This window comes from Melanotaenia boesemani, chromosome 7 (genome assembly GCF_017639745.1).
Source record: "Melanotaenia boesemani isolate fMelBoe1 chromosome 7, fMelBoe1.pri, whole genome shotgun sequence".
NCBI lineage: Eukaryota > Metazoa > Chordata > Actinopteri > Atheriniformes > Melanotaeniidae > Melanotaenia > Melanotaenia boesemani.
The window spans coordinates 594458-611306 of NC_055688.1; the positions used below are offsets into that span (position 1 = coordinate 594458).

The window sequence follows — 16849 nt, forward strand, 5'->3', positions numbered from 1 at the left end:
CTAGGTTTTTCTAGGATTTAGAAATCCTTTCAGCATCCTCATGAACATGAATTAACGCCACAGCTTAATTCATTCGTTTTCATTTTTTCTCCTTACACTGCTTCACCATAAGAATCAGGTTTAATCATCATATTTGCATATTTTCTGGCCATGTGTGATTTATTTTCCTTTCCTTTTCTGCACATATTCACCTTTGATATTATGTAGTTTGTAGTCTAGTTAATAAATACTCATAACTGTCTAATTGTCTGTGATTTTTCCATTAATCATGGTTTTGGGTTCCTTCAGACAGGAATTAGTGTCCAGACACTGATTGATTTCATTGGTCCAAGAATTCATTGTTTTTCCTTGCTTCCATTATGATGTAAAGAGCTTGGTGGTGCTCTGAGGTAGATGAAAATAGCAATATATATTTTATAAGGATTATTAAATGAATGTGTTATGACGCTAGATCCCTATACCCACATGATCCCTCTTTTTTCCCCTCTGATTGGGGCGAAATGAGGACAGCGTGCCGACACATTTTGGGTCACACCAACGGTTTATTCCCAGGAAAACTGCATGAACAAACATCTTCTAATCTGACTCGCTTTGACTTACAGCCACACAGAAAACTAATAGATCCGTCCGTGGTTCCTCCAGGAGAAATCAGATGCGTTGTGGCTCATGGGTCCTGTGGTGGACAGGTGAGGATGCACAGCGTCTGTGTGTGGACACACACACCTCTAACAGGAGACCAGGTGAAAACCACAGCAAGCAGAACCCATATTTAACACTGTTGTCACGGACAACGATTCCAAGAACTTCTTGTCCACTAGTTTCCTGGTCTTGATGTTGGAGGATCCTCAGCTCTAACCCATCAGGAAGCTGCAACAAGGATGAGATGTCCTCCATCACATGAACAATGACCAACAACGTGGGTCCATCACCTGCAGAACTGGGGCAGAGGTTACCTGTACGGGTATCCATGGTACTTCGCTCTAAAGATGGACAGCAGCCAGCTGAAGAAAAGCATCACCAGACAGATACCTGCAACACACATGACTTACACACACACACACACACACACACAGCTGTAAAGACTTCTTTGTGTGTTGAGGAACAGGTGTAGAACATAATCATTTCATTTTCTGAACTTATGAAATCTGGAGAAGGAAGAGATGGACAGAGGAGAAAGGAGGAAGATGACAGACTGGAAGGAGGTGAGCTAGCATCAAATCTGATCCTGACTGAAAATCCAGATTCAACTGATCCTGATTATGTAGAGTAACCAGATTAAAACTGAATTTACGGCGTTTTGACAGTTCTGTGAAGTTTTTGTTAATAAAAATGATTAAACAAGCTTGCACCAGAAAAGTATCTCAAATGTTAGACAAAGTCATGGTGTTAGAACTAAAGTGCAGTAAGTGGGAACTGTCTTATAGCAAAACGGAAAACAACATTCAGACAATCATCTTGTTCAGTGAGACAAATAAAACTACAAGCAGTTACAACAGGCTCTAACCCGGTCACCGTCTTTTTTTTTTTTTTTTTTTTTACTTGTCCTGTCCAGCATCATAGCAGCAAAATGATAATCTGGTTGCTGTATCGTGCTGAACAAATTTGCTCTGCCAAGGGGAGGCCTATGGGTAAGGCTCCTCTTGATAATGTGATTAATTTATTTACTTATTTACTTTGAATCATGGAATCTATGTAATCTTGCTGGACCTGACCGGAGGGGACAGAAAAAGATGGAAAATAGCAAAAAGAGCAAAAGGGAAAGAAGAAAGGAGACAAAAACATCACAGACAGAAGGAAAACGACCCTTCAATCCACACCATCACCAGACAACAAGCTGTTACACCTGTACATGAACACACCAGAAAATTTCCTACAACTTTTACAAAAACAAAAACACACACACAGAAAAAACACATTAAGAGTTTTTAAATAATAACCAAATCAAAAAGACATAACAGCGACCAGATACTAACTCACAGGAAAAATACAAAAAATAAAAAAAAGATTTATCGCTTAGTATTAAAACCCACTGGACAACTCAGTGACTGTGTCAGCATGCAGAGGATGAGGAAGAGGAGTGATCGGTGATGAAGAGTAGTGAGTGAGATCATGCAAATGCGACCACGCCTCCACGGAGGCCAGAGGCAGACCAGGGCCAGAGGCCCGGGCCCTCAGCTGCAGACCCGGAGCACCAACCCAAGCCACCCCACCACAAAGATGACTCCAGCCCCACCCGAAGGGCGGCAGAGGAGAGCCCCAGCAAGAGCCCCCCACGGTCCCGGGGCACAGGTCCCAGTGGGCCAAGATCAGCAGCCGCCGGCCCCGCCAGGGACCGGCCACCCAGGGCAGCCTAAGCGAAGGGCCCAGGGCCCCAGGAGGCCAGAGGTGGCTGCCCCACCCCCCAAAGGCAGAGGGCTCGCAACATGCCTAGGAGGACCAGGCCCCCCAGACAGCCACCCGGCGTAGGCCAGCACACACCCCGATGTCCCAGCCGCACACCCCGGGAACCAGTGTGCTATCGGCCCTCTCCCCCCACTCCCCACCTACTCCAATCTGCACCCCATATACCCCCACACTCACACCCTCCCCCGCGCCGCACCCACAAGCACTCACCACCACACAGTCATGTCACACATAACCCACCCACCATGCCCCGTGGGGGACACCCCAGGCGGACCAGAGGACAGCGAGCCCCAAGCACCCCCCCTTGACCCAACACCCACAGAGCCAGCAGCCCATCAGTGCAGCCACCCCAGGTCGCCACGGGGTGCATCCAAGGAGACCACTGAATGGTCTCCTCCGTTCCACCCCGCATGGCTCCACGCCTCCCAACTCCCTACGTGTGTGTGTGTGAGACAGAGCGAGCAGGAAGTAAGAGGGGTTCAGGGATGTATGTCCAGAGGGAAGCAAACTTCCCTCTGGATGATGAGCCTCTAGTGGCATTAGGCACCCCCGCTCCCCAGGAGGCCCCCCAGGGCAAGACAGGCCAGGAGAGGCCGCCCCCCACGACCGGGCCATTCAGGGACCACAGCCAGTGAGCCGTGACCGACCCCAGAAAGTACCCACCCTCCCACACCCCTAACGGGGAATGAGAGGATGGGGACAGCGACAGCAACAGCGACAGCAGCAGTGGCAGACCCCCCCCCCCCCCACCACAAGTGCACTTAACCCCACCCCAACCACACACAGAAACACATGCACACACCTATTTTCTTGCACACTCCCGCTCATCCTAACTCATATATGCCCTCTCAGCCCCACCCACACAATATAAACACTCACACAGCATCCGACCCTCCCACTCTCACTCCCCAGACACACCCCCACTCATCCTAACACATGCATACACACGCACACAAACATACCCCCACATCCACACAAACATCATCCAAAGTATAGACACACACAACCCGGTCACCCCCATCCCCGGTCACTGCCTTTCCTGGGACAATATTCAAGAAGTTAAGCACCATTTAGTGATTTTTTGCGTGTCATAGTTAAAATTTAAAATATTAATACAAAATGCAAAGTTTGTCTGTAATTCACTAAAATGTGGACACATGGACGGGACTGTGTTCAGAAGGTGAGATTCCTTTGGTTTACCTCAGATTGATTTGTACTGAATTAAAAATCTTTAAGTGAATGAGGTGTTAACTGAATTTTAGAAAGTTCCTGTACACTGATGCTTTGATGAATCCTCACCAAACTTTCCAGTCTTGACAAGCACCACCCAGAGGATGTCTGTAGCTAGTTTGGTGCTAATAGAGTATTCTGGTACAGAGATACACATGTTGAGCTAATTTGCATTCGTCTCCATTTCTGTGGAGCGAAAGTTAGAACAATTCAAATGTTTGGCATGATCCAAGGAATAACTCCTGTAAATCTTAGCTGTATAAGACGAAAGTGTTTTTTCTAAATTATGTTTAGAGATTTTTTCCAAAAATTGTAGGCGGAGCCATTTTCATTTGCTCAAAAACCACGCCCACTTTCCCCAATTATTACCATATTGTGGGATTAGTCTTGGAATGAAATGGAGCCTATGCGTATCATGTTTGGTGCTAGTCTGTGCAGCAGTTTTTGTAAACTACTCACATTTTGGCGCCCAATAGATTAGAACTTACTCCAAAATGGGCACACCTGCCCAACATTGAGTTGCAGACTTGGCACATAAATTTCCTGTCATTATCTGTTATAGTTTTCAAGTTATGTACCAATAATTATTTTGCTAGTTTTCACATCTTTTTTAGAAACACATAACTTCGTAACAGAGTGAAAAAAAAGGGTCCCATCAATCTGTTTTGATTTATGAGCCAACATTTCAGACTAATCTGGTCAAAGCCCTGGAACAAATTAACGAAGACAGGTTTAACAGTTTTTTACAGCAAATTTGCCTCCAAATTTTCACCTATAATCTTGATTTGTTAGGTTGGATTGATTCATCAATATTCAGGGTACAAGCTGATATCAATTTTTTGTTTGGACATACAGTTTAGCAGATACAGGTGAAACTCTAAAACTGAGAATATCACACAAAACTTGATTTATTTCAGTAATTTACCTTAAAAAGGAAAAGTAATAAATAATATAGGCTCATTATATTAAAGTGAGATATTTCCAGCATTTATGTGTTATAGTGTTGATTATGGCTACAGCTGATGGAAACCCAAACATCTAAATCTCAGAAATGAGAATATAGTGAAAAGGTTCAGTGTTGCAGCCTCTAAGAGCCGCTCTGATCAGCTGATCCATCCAAACACCAGCAGAGGCCTCCTGAGCATCTAGATCAGGCATGTCAAACTGGTCCAGCAAAGGGCCGTGTGGCTGCAGGTTTTTGTTCCAGCCAGCCAAGAGCACACAGTTTGACCAATCAGCTGTCTGAAGACTGAGATCAGTTGATTGAATCAGTCAAATCTGGTGTGCTGCTGCTTGGTTGGAACAAAAACCTGCAGCCACACGGCCCTTTGCTGGACCAGTTTGACATATGTGATCTAGATGGTCTCAGTCTGTTCCAGTAGAGTCCAGCATCATGGGGAAGGTTGCTGACCTGACAGCTGGGCAGAAACCATCACCTCCCTCCACCAGGAGGAAAAGCCTCAGCAGGCGGCTGCAGAAGAAGCTGGATGATCAAAGTGCTGCATCAAAGCTCATCAAGAAGAAGCTGAGAGGAAGGAGAAGCTGGAACAAGCAGCCGGATGAAGCAGCTGGAGAGGACGTTCAGGAAAAGCTTCACCAGGACTGGACTGAGGCTGGAGTTTCCAGAGCCACCACATAGACGGATCCTGGACCTGGACTTCATGTCGTAGTCCTCTAGTCCAGCCGCTCCTGAACACAACGTCAGCAACGTCTCATCTGGACTAAAGAAACCAGGACCTGGTCTGTGAGCAGTGGTCCAAAGGGGCTTTTCTGATGAGCAAGTTCTGCATCTCATGTGGAAATCCAGGTCCCAGAGTCTGGAGGAAGACTGGAGAGGCAACAATCCAAGACCCTTAAAGCAGCGTGAAGTTTCCACAGTGGGTGGTGATGTGGGACCCGTGTCCTCTGGTGCTGGTCCACCAGACTTTACTAAGTCCAGAGTCCACACAGCCTCTACCAGGAGGTCTTAGAGCTCTTCATGCTTCCTTTGTGGAGATGCAGACTTTATTTTCCAGCAGGACTCGGCACCTGCCCACACTGCCACAAGAACCTGAACCTGGTTCAAGGACCAAGGATTACTGGGCTGGACTGGCCAGCAGACTCTCCAGACCTGGACCCCGTAGAAACTCTATGGAGCCTTTCCAAGAGGAAGATGGGACACATGAGACGGAGCGATGCAGGAGAGCTGAAGGACTGAAGCATCCTGGTCTTCATTCCAGCCAGCAGGACCACAGGCTGGTAACATCCACGCCGCATGGAGGCAGGAGTCCATGCAGAAGCTCAGACCAAGACCTGGTTCATATGCAGGACTAGACTCTCACATGGTCACAGTTCTGGATCCAGTTTCCTTTTTACTGATTTCATGTCATATTCTAATTTCTGAGATTATGATTTCTGGGTTTCCATCAGCTGGAAGCCGTGATCATCAGTTAGAACAAATAAATGCTGGAAATACCTCACTCTCCATGTAATGAGTCCTACTTTCCCTTTTAAGTTGAATTACTGAAATGAATGAAGTTTAAAAAACGAGGCGAATAGAACCGGGTTTCAGCTTGCTGCAACCCCTGCTATGTTCCGCGGACTCGGACCCTCTTCATCACCATCTGAACTCAAGAAAATGACAGAGCTCAGGGGTTTTGAACATACATACAGATGAATGGCTAAAGCGTTAAATTAATAATTATTTTACTCAAACACAGTGTTTTGTACACATTCACACACACCTCAAACTTTTTTTTCTTTTTTTTCCCGTATTTATCCTTGTGCTGCTTCTGGGGTTTGATGTCTTATATTTTGCAAGCTGACAGGAAAAAATAATGTCCTCTTCGAGAGAGGTCATCAATAAACCCAGATTGTGTATAAAATCCAGATTAAGCTGATCAGATGAAACACTGGAATAATCCACGTGTGCTTACCTTTCCTCTTTCCTATGTCCAGGTCAGAGGTCGCAGCCTCACACAGCAGAACTATCCCCATGGTAACAGCAGCATCTGACAGCACGTCAAGGCTCAGACCGAACCTAATACAACCTGAAGCCAGCAGGGTTCCTTTAAATCAGGTAACGAGTGTGTTCTGAGTGTGAGGACACCCAGCTGAAGGATACTGAAGAGCAGGATGATGTGCGTCTCTGCCACAAACTGGGCCTGGCTGCTGCCATGGATATAACTCTGAAAAGACAAATTAAACTCTTTAATCTTCCTGGTTTTTCCTGCTAAAAAGTAGATTTAACATCAAACTGTGACATCTTGTGTGGCTGCATGGACGATGGATTACCAGCAGCCCTGCTGTTCTCAGGACATCAGATTAAGGAAGGACAGATGCAGGGGTAATGGCAAAAAAATCCTGAACATTTCTAAGATGGAAGCCGCTACCACTGAACTGAAATTTCAGCACATTAATACACAAAACACATCACACCTTCTCCCACAATATTGTCCTGTTGAATCCACGAATACTTGTTTATTAAAAACCTTTTTTCTAAATTAACAACGTGTGAGAGATTATTATATTATATTATACCTCAGATCTGACTCTGTTGGCAGAGTCAGATCTGAGGTTATGGTACAGCAATATAAAAAAGATGTGACAGTAATACTCCATATAACTCTGGTCCTCATACATGTAATGCTTTAAAATCCACAAAGTTTTCCAGGTTGTCACTGACAGAGTGAATATGCTGCTGTTCCCTGTGCTGGAGCACCCAGGTTAACTATACTGCAGATCGGTGTTCTGCCACATTAGCATACCATAACCTCGTCTGTCAGGTTTCACTACTTTATCAAACTAGCATAGATATATTTTCCTCTTTGATTTTTAATATGTTATGTAGCAATTGTTATGTCAAAGTTAACCATTACACAATGAATCTCGCAGTTTGGGAGAAGATGCTGGATGCTAACAAGTCGAGGCTACAATACACAACACACCGACCTTGCAAAAAGATTTAAGGTTAGTCATACAGAGATGCACTTGAGCAATGTGCTGTAGATATGCAATATAATCCAGTAAACTAACTTGTGTCGTCAGTCGACTGTGTGATGTTTCTGAGCAAACAGCGCCGAGATCTTTTCGTGGCTGTGGTTGCGACCACTGCTAAGAATGGTTGCTACCATCGTCAGGGCGAGTTTAACCATGGTGGGAGTGGTTGCTACCATCGTCAGGGCGAGTTTAACCATGGTGGGAGTGGTTGCTACCATCGTCAGGGCGAGTTTAACCATGGTGGGAGGGGTTGCTACCATCGTCAGGGCGAGTTTAACCATGGTGGGAGTGGTTGCTACCATCGTCAGGGCGAGTTCAACCATGGTGGGAGTGGTTGCTACCATCGTCAGGGCGAGTTCAACCATGGTGGGAGTGGTTGCTACCATCGTCAGGGCGAGTTCAACCATGGTGGGAGTGGTTGCTACCATCGTCAGGGCGAGTTCAACCATGGTGGGAGTGGTTGCTACCATCGTCAGGGCGAGTTTAACCATGGTGGGAGTGGTTGCTACCATCGTCAGGGCGAGTTTAACCATGGTGGGAGTGGTTGCTACCATCGTCAGGGCGAGTTTAACCATGGTGGGAGTGGTTGCTACCATCGTCAGGGCGAGTTTAACCATGGTGGGAGTGGTTGCTACCATCGTCAGGGCGAGTTCAACCATGGTGGGAGTGGTTGCTACCATCGTCAGGGCGAGTTCAACCATGGTGGGAGTGGTTGCTACCATCGTCAGGGCGAGTTCAACCATGGTGGGAGTGGTTGCTACCATCGTCAGGGCGAGTTTAACCATGGTAGGAGTGGTTGCTACCATCATCAGGGCGAGTTTAACCATGGTAGGAGTGGTTGCTACCATCATCAGGGCGAGTTCAACCATGGTGGGAGTGGTTGCTACCATCGTCAGGGCGAGTTTAACCATGGTGGGAGTGGTTGCTACCATCGTCAGGGCGAGTTCAACCATGGTGGGAGTGGTTGCTACCATCGTCAGGGCGAGTTTAACAATGGTGGGAGTGGTTGCTACCATCGTCATCGTCACCACCACTTTGCGTCCACTGTCAAAATGGTTGCACACCGGCCGCAACGGCTTTGAGATTGGTTTATAAATGTTGCTACTGCTTGAAGAATGTTTACTTTTTTATGTATAATCAGATATTTAAAACTGTCTGTAGAATAAACAATGAACCATGGAATTCTTTATTACAACAACAACAAAAAAAAAAACTCACAGAGCTTCAACGTGTATCAAACTGCTGCTATACTACCATCACTTCTGGTTCTGTCCGCAATTCTTTTCAAAATAAGAGTCTACCACTTGACATTGGCACAGGTTTAGGAATAGCTTTTGATGCTTCGCTCAGGTTTTATATTATTGCTATTATAAATAGAAATCAAAACTCAAATTAAATTGAATAAAACCATAAATGCCTCTCCATGCATTTACCACTTTGGTAGTGACCGCTACTTACTAAACAATTTACTGAACAACTGCTTATATGCTATGATGGTTCACCAGTAAAGGATGCCAAAGCTGTTTTTGCAGCAATATTCCCTTTGGTACATTCAAGTTAGTTTGACACTGACAGAATCATTCTTTAAGCTCAGTGGTTAAAATACTGTGATTAGTGCTTTGAACTGGTAGTTGATATTATATCAACAAGGATTACATAAAATAAATTCTAATTTCCATGTCTATTTTTACAAAATTGTTTTAGTTCTTTAAGGGCTGGGTGGGATCAAACCAAGACAAGTTCATTTCTGGCAAGCACATAGAAAGGCAACAGCTCCCACACATACACACCTATAAAAGATCGAGGCAGCGTACAGGTTTTGGAGCTGGTTGTGACGGTTGCAATTATTGTTGTTTTATTATTAATGTAAGCAGTTGTAGCATGAACATTAGTAAGGAGTAGGTATTGTCAATTACCACTGAGAAGATCGTGTCTAAAAACATTTTATCATTGTGATCTGAATCGGTGGTCAGAGACGTTTGCCATGCGACTGCACCAGTAGCTTCGGTGTGCATCGGATACAGCTGCCGGCTAAATGCACAATTATCTTTCTTAGCGTGTCCGTATCAGTAAAACCCACAGTTAAATCCATTATTACATAGTTTATCGCTTCTGAACCCACATTTTCGAAGCGCCTTGAACGCATCCATTTGGATCCGTCTGGATCCTGGAATTTTTTGAAGGATTCTTTACTGTGGGGAGATCAAGGTACTTAAAAAAAATGCCCACAATTATTCATACTCAAAAGAAAAAAAAAGACAATGGTTTGGTGGGGGGTCTGTGCTTCTTTTTTCTTTTTTTAATAAGAGGCACAAAAGAAATGTCACAAATAAATGTATAAGTAGACAATGAGAGTAGAAACAAAAGTAATGGAAAACAACATTCTGGTTTGTGATTTAGTATATTAGGATAAAACAATCCTTCATGGACCATAATGAATTGCATCTTCTTTTAAGCTGAATTTATTGGTTTGCTTTATAGAAAACAATCAAGTATCATATACATCCTTCTCGGGGAAAGAGACAATAATTGTGATGTTTAGAAACCAGATGTGGGCTTATAAATTCTTTGCTTTGTGTTGAATAGCATCATGAATAGTATCTAACCGATTCACATTGTAAGGTATAAAGTCAAATTGCTGTCAAGTCAATAAATCGCATCTTATCGGCAGGGGGTGTCACTGTATCGTTAATGTATCGTATTGCTAGCAGCGTATCAAGATGTGTATCGAATCGGCCTCGGTGATTTTATGCATGCATCTGACTCCTGCGAGGACAAAACGTTTTTTCCACTGTTGGCATACGTCAGTTTTCTAAAGCATAATGTGCAAAAACAGGTATCTGGTTCTTTTAATTTCTGTGAAGCCTATGCTGAAGTGCAAAAAATTGCAGTTCCCCCCTCGTCCACTAGGGGCTCCAAAACAGAGCAAATCCCCATAGACTCCCATGTTAAAAAGACCAACTTCACAGCAGAAATAAACATGTTTAAAGCCTGGTACAAAAATCCATTTTAGGATTAAAAGGTCAAGTTTACCTTCATCACAACTGTGAGGGGGGTGAATTTTTTTCTAACTCATCTGTTTGGATGTTATTTAATCTTGAAATTCAGCATGACTGACATATATCCAATATCCTTGGCAAGACGAAAGAGTGCAGCACGCCTTAGCTTTAGCCGACCTACCTCTGTTAGCTGGTTAGCTACCTTTAGCTCCAGGTTAGCTCAGTTAGCTCTTAGCTACAGGCAGCTCAGAGTTTGATGGGTGTCAATCATTTACCCATACCTTCACAGTCCCCTCTCAGCTCCACCTCTTTGCCCATTTTTTGATTTTCTGGGAATGACGACATGTGTGACGCTGCCAAGATGGCGATGGTGGGAACCGCCAAAAGAGCTTCAATTCAGCTCTTCAGAAACCTACATGTGACGTCATGGAGGTGCTTCAATCTTTTAAAAACAGTCTATGGGCTCGCCATAAACGCCACTAATAGACTCATTTGGAGCCGACGGTACAGTTTCATCACTGGCTGCTGCAAAGTGAAAACTGGTTGCAGAAAAGCACAGAAGTACCATTGACAACAATGGAGGGAGCAAAAATTCTCCATTCAGACTATTTTTTTTTCTTTGCATGGAATGCCAGAATTCCCATCCCCCCTGCAGGTGTCCATTTAGACAAAATAAACTCTGGACCAAGGTTATTATAGTTAACGAAAACTAACGAAAAAACGAAAACTACATTTAAACAAAACATTCTCGTTAACTGAACTAAAAATAAAAACGAAAGTTAAAAAAAAAAAATTAACGAAAACTAACTGAAGCTGTATTGTGTGTTTACAAAACAAACTAAAACAAACTAAAATTTTAGCAAATAGGTCCTTCATTTTCGTTTTTGTAAATTTATTTCATAAATAAGCCCTCGGAGTCGATATGAAATTTATTTACTTCGCTCTGCCGGATTTGTTCCTTACTAGCTTGATGCTAGCCGGCGGGGGGAGAGTCCTTTTTGGGATTTATTTCATTATGACCATGCCAAAGATAAAAGTGGCTTGTAGAAGAAGCAGGTGGTTCAATATGTGGAAGGAAAAACCACGAATCTGAAAGTCCATTTGTTTACAGTGTTGGACAGCAGGTTATGTATATTTAGCATAGAAAAGAAAAGAAAAGCACATCAACATCCAGCTGAGATACATCAGTATCTTAACCAGCTGCTGGCTCTGTGTTCTAATAGACACGTTCACTTTCAGTGTGTAAAATATTCACTGCTTTATCGTGTCAGAGACCATCAACTCCATCCACAAGAAAGGACAGAGCCGTCTGTACTTTCTAAGGAGGCTGAGGTCCTTCAACATCTGCAAGAAACTGCTGCTGATGTTCTACCAGACTGTGGTGGCCAGTGTCCTTTTCTATGCTGTGGTGTGCTGGGGAGGCAGCGTAAGGAAAAGGGACGCAGCACGGCTGGACAGAGTGATCCGAAGGGCAGGATCTGTGGTGGGCACAGAGCTGGACTCTTTGGTCTCAGTGGCAGAAAAGAGGACCTTGGACAAGATCCTGACCATCCTGGACTCCTCCTCTCACCCTCTGCACAGAACTCTGAGCAGGCAGAGGAGTGTGTTCAGCCCCAGACTACTGTCCCTGACCTGCTCCACCAACAGACTCAGAAACTCTTTCGTACCCCTGGCCATCCGGCTGTACAACATCTCGCTGAGGGCGCAGGGGTCACAACCACAACCATAGTCTGAATAGTTTTTATGGACATGTGCCTTTTTCTAATTTGTAAGCACTAGTAATGCGCGGGTCGGGTTTTTTTTCCGACCCGCGGGTCCCGCTCTTTTAAAAAAATTGGACCGCACCAAACCGCCCCGCACCTCCGCTTCTATTTTTTTAACCCGACCCGCCCCGCCCCGCCCCATTAAAACACATGTTATGATATTGACGAATGCTTTTATTTAATCTGAGAAAGGTGCATATGGTCTCCTAAATTGGCACTGGAAACTGGCAACACAAAATGTATTTTCATTTGAACGTTAAGCCTATAAACATAAATTGGCAAATAAATAAAGTGTTTCAAAGCGTTTAAGTGTTATAAAGCACATAGCCAATGCTGCTGCTGTTGTCTGCACTGATTACCTCATTGAACCTGTGCCAAACCTGTGATTTAGCCATTTGACCCTCTTTCTTCTTTTTAAGGACGTAAACTCCCGAACGAATGTTATTCAACACTTCTTCCATCTTTTGTTGCTTGTCTGCTTGGCGCTTTCTGCACGTAGCCTGCGTAGCCTACTACGCGCCTACGTGGACATTACGTTATAAAACGTGACCTGTGTTTAAATAACTGATAAATATTTTGTCTTACATATTATAGTAACAAAATGTAGACATTGATTAAGGTCTTTATTTTCAGTTTGACAAAAAAATAAAATTAATAGATAGAACTAGATATTTCAGAATAGTAAACCACACCAACCCGCCCCGCAGTGAAGCGAAAATTCTTTGACCAGCCCCAACCTGACCCGCGGGTTAGGAGGCGGCCAGCGCATCGCTAGTAAGCACATTTGTTTTTATCTCATTCTGTAAACACTGTTTCAGCAGTTTTTGCACATCCTGCACTTTTTCACTCATGCACCTTGTTTGACTACCACTGTCAATATATGTACATACTTGATCACCTGTACAGTATATATGTACATACTTGATCACCTGTACAGTATATATGTACATAGACCATAATAATGACTCTCGTTCGGTTTTTGCGTCACAGCACATCTAGCTGAGTACACATTACAATTTTACCATTTTGTCTCTTTTATCTCCCTTTGCCTTTATTTAATTTTAAATTAGTCTAGTTATGCTTAAGTACTAACCCCTAATGTCAAGTACTAACCTTTAATGTATGTATATGCTACTGGATGCTTGAATTTCCCTCGGGATCAATAAATTATCTATCTATCTATGTCCAGTATAACACGTGAGGTTCTGATAACCAGCTGCAGTGATTTGTACTAAAGCTGCTGCAACTCTAGTTGTTTCATCTGAATGAATTAAACCTCTGGTCTAGAGTACGTTGGATTGTTGAGGTTCATGATGAGTCAGATTGAGCTTCTTTAGACTCCTGGCTGCCAGGAGGACTGTAAACTGTCTCTTGAATGGATTCATGTTATGTTGATGTGTGTCTTTAGTATGTAGGTTATGTTGATTTTTACCAAGCACACTATCTCAGGAAGCAGCACAGCACACATTTTTTTAACTTAAGGCTGTTATCTTATTGGCTGTTGTTTTTGATTTATCGATGCTGTTCATGTCTCCTCCTGACACAATTTTTAAAAATTATATCTTGTAGTCTTTAGTATACAATGTTTATTTGGATGATTTTGAATTTTGCACCTGACAAAAACAAAACAAGCTAAGAACAAAAAAACCTGAGGTGATGGTCTTTGTAGACTTTATAGACTTTGTATACAGTCTTTACACCTAAAAACCACCAACCAGCCAGAAATCTGGTCCTAGTGATGGACTCAGACCTAAACTTTGAGAACCACATTAAGGGAACCACAAAGTCAGCCTACTATCAGCTTAAGAACATATCAAGGGTGGCTTCCGGTCGGAACCATGAACATGGCGGCAGCATAGGAACACAGCTCCCCGACATTATGCAGTAATAATGCCCCGTACGGTTTAAATGTAAGTTTTTCAAGGACAAAGAGTGAATATATTACCTGGGGCAGGGATTATGACAAAAGGAAGACCAAAAAAGACGACATATGAAGCGGTGAAGAACGCGAAAGACGATAGCAAACACGATAAGCTAACATCGGAGCTAGCAAACTTAGCAGCTGAAGCTATCCCCGTGCTGGCGGAGGCGCATCGGGAGACACCGAGGCGAGTGGCTGAAAGCATGGCTGACTTAGATACGGTGTTGCGGGAGATAAGAGAGTTTCGCCGGGAAAATGCAGCTAGTCTTAAAGATATAAGAGAAGAGATCACGAAAACGAATGGCAGACTTGACGAGGCAGAAAGGCGCATAGTTGAAACGGAAGACCGTGTTCAGAGCGTGGAGGAAGCTACACTGGAGCTGCTTAAACTTCAAAAGAGATTTGAGGAGAAGCTGATAGATCAAGAAGGGCGCGCCAGGAGAGAAAATATAAGACTGCACGGGGTTAAAGAGGGGGCTGAGGACAACACGGAGTCAATGGCTGACTTTGTAGAAAACCTGCTGAGGGAACAACTAGAATTGCCACCGTCACTCGCACTCAATATCGAGAGGGCTCACAGAGCGCTGTCAGCACGCCCTCCAAGCGATGCGCCTCCACGGTCAATTGTAGTTAAACTGCTGAGTTACAGGTGCAAAGAAGAAATCATCAAGCTGGCTTGGGAAAAGAAAGGGTTTATGTATAAAGGGCGGCGGGTTATTGTGGATCATGACTATGCTCCCGAGATTATGAAGAGGCGTAAGGAATATATCGAGGCAAAGAAGATCCTGAAAGAGAAAAAGATCCGTTTTCAGACCCCATTTCCGGCTAAGCTCCGTGTCTTCTATGAGGGTGACACACGGACTTATAACACAGCGACAGAGGCAACCAAGGACATGGTAGAGAGAGGATTCCAGGTGGAAGTCATCAAACCAACAATCGACCCGATGGAGAAGATACAGAGACAGATGTGGCGTCGAGCTGAAGCAGTGGATAAACCGGACGGGACGACATCAATGGGATACAAACAAAAACTACAGGTTTTCCGAAGAAACAGTGAGGAGGAACAGTGAAGAACAATGCATAAAGCCAGGTGAAAGGTAGCATATAGGACGATTAAGGTATCCTGATGCGCCCAGCTAGCACATTTGAGAATAACTGAGAGTTCCCTTCCTTTTAAGTAATGGTCATGTCGGGACTGTTTTTCTTTTATGTTAATTTTCTTGAAAGTATTGGACGAATGAACAGGGCCAATGTAGGCCAAAAGGGCCCCTGGCCTGCATGGACCAGGGTCTATCCCTTAGAGCTAGGAGTTGGCTCAGAAAAGGTCAAGTTTTGGACCTCTTGTTTGGAAGTCGTTATAAATATGGTTCGATTGTTTTTTTCATTGTTCTTGTTCTTAACGTTTAAGTGTTGTAGCAAATGGGGTGGAAGGATAAGTAGGAGGGAATAGATAAATTAAAATATAGAAAATGACTACTATTAAAATTGCCTCATATAATGTCAACGGAGTACTCAACCCGATAAAAAGGAGTAAGATAATTAGTAAAATGAAGAAGGAGAAGGTAGAAGTGCTCTTTTTACAGGAGACCCATTTAACCGACAAGGAGCATGACAAATTAAAAAGGAATGGTTATAACCAGGAGTTTTCAGCGTCATATAAATCTGGACATAGAAGAGGGGTGGCTATATTGATATCAAATAAACTCTGCTTTGAGAGACTGAGAGTGGTAAAAGACAAAGAAGGTAGATACATTTTAGTGACGGGTCGATTGGAAGGAGAACTAGTCACACTACTTAACGTTTATGCACCTCCGGGATCAGACTGGGATTTCTTTAAACAATTGTTTAACTTAATGGCAACAGAGGTAGAAGGTATTTTGATTGGGGGAGGAGACCTTAACCAAAGACTTAATCCACAATTAGACTCTTCGGGGAAAAATGTGCAAAAAAGTGTCACTGGGAAAAAAATCTGTAAAATGATGTCTGAACTTGGAATTTTAGATATATGGAGAGAACTTAACCCTACTGAAAAAGACTATACATATTTTTCTGCACCCCATGTTCTGTACTCAAGAATCGATTATTTCTTAATTTATAATAGAGATCGATATAGGGTGGTAAGCTGCGAACTTGGAGTAAGGGACTTGTCCGATCATAGTCCGGTGTATTTAAGAATGCACCTGGAGAATGAAAAGAAAACTACATTATGGAGACTTAACTCAAATTTACTAAATGGTCGCATGAGGGAAGAAATTGAGAAAGAAATTCAGGAGTACGTGGATGACAATGATAATGGGGAGGTGTGTCCGTCAGTTCTGTGGGATGCTTGTAAGGCGGTAATGAGAGGGAAACTAATAGCTAGATCTTCATACTTAAAAAAGATAAAACAGGAAAAGCTGAAATCTTTGCAGACTGATTTAGAAAAGATTGAAAGGGAACACAAAAATACATTAGATAAGGAAAAATGTAACGAGATTAAAAAGATAAGGGCAGAGATAAATGATATCCTAGCACAAGAAATTCAGAACAAACTGATCTTCACCAAACAAAGAAAT

At 43.4% G+C, this 16849-nt stretch overlaps 1 protein-coding gene across 1 annotated transcript in view; it reads right to left on the reverse strand.

Moving 5' to 3' along the window:
- Positions 1–522: 522 nt before the first annotated feature.
- The window catches only part of LOC121643693 (magnesium transporter protein 1-like), a 77195-nt gene continuing 60868 nt past the window's right edge, over positions 523–16849 (reverse strand). Inside the window, exons 7-10 of the mRNA XM_041991251.1 lie at positions 6737–6800; positions 6549–6623; positions 954–1044; positions 523–867 (exon numbers count right to left, since the gene is read on the reverse strand). Coding sequence (XP_041847185.1) covers positions 6587–6623; positions 6737–6800 — 101 coding nt within the window. The 3' untranslated portion in view covers positions 523–867; positions 954–1044; positions 6549–6586. The remainder of the gene's footprint in view (positions 868–953; positions 1045–6548; positions 6624–6736; positions 6801–16849) is intronic.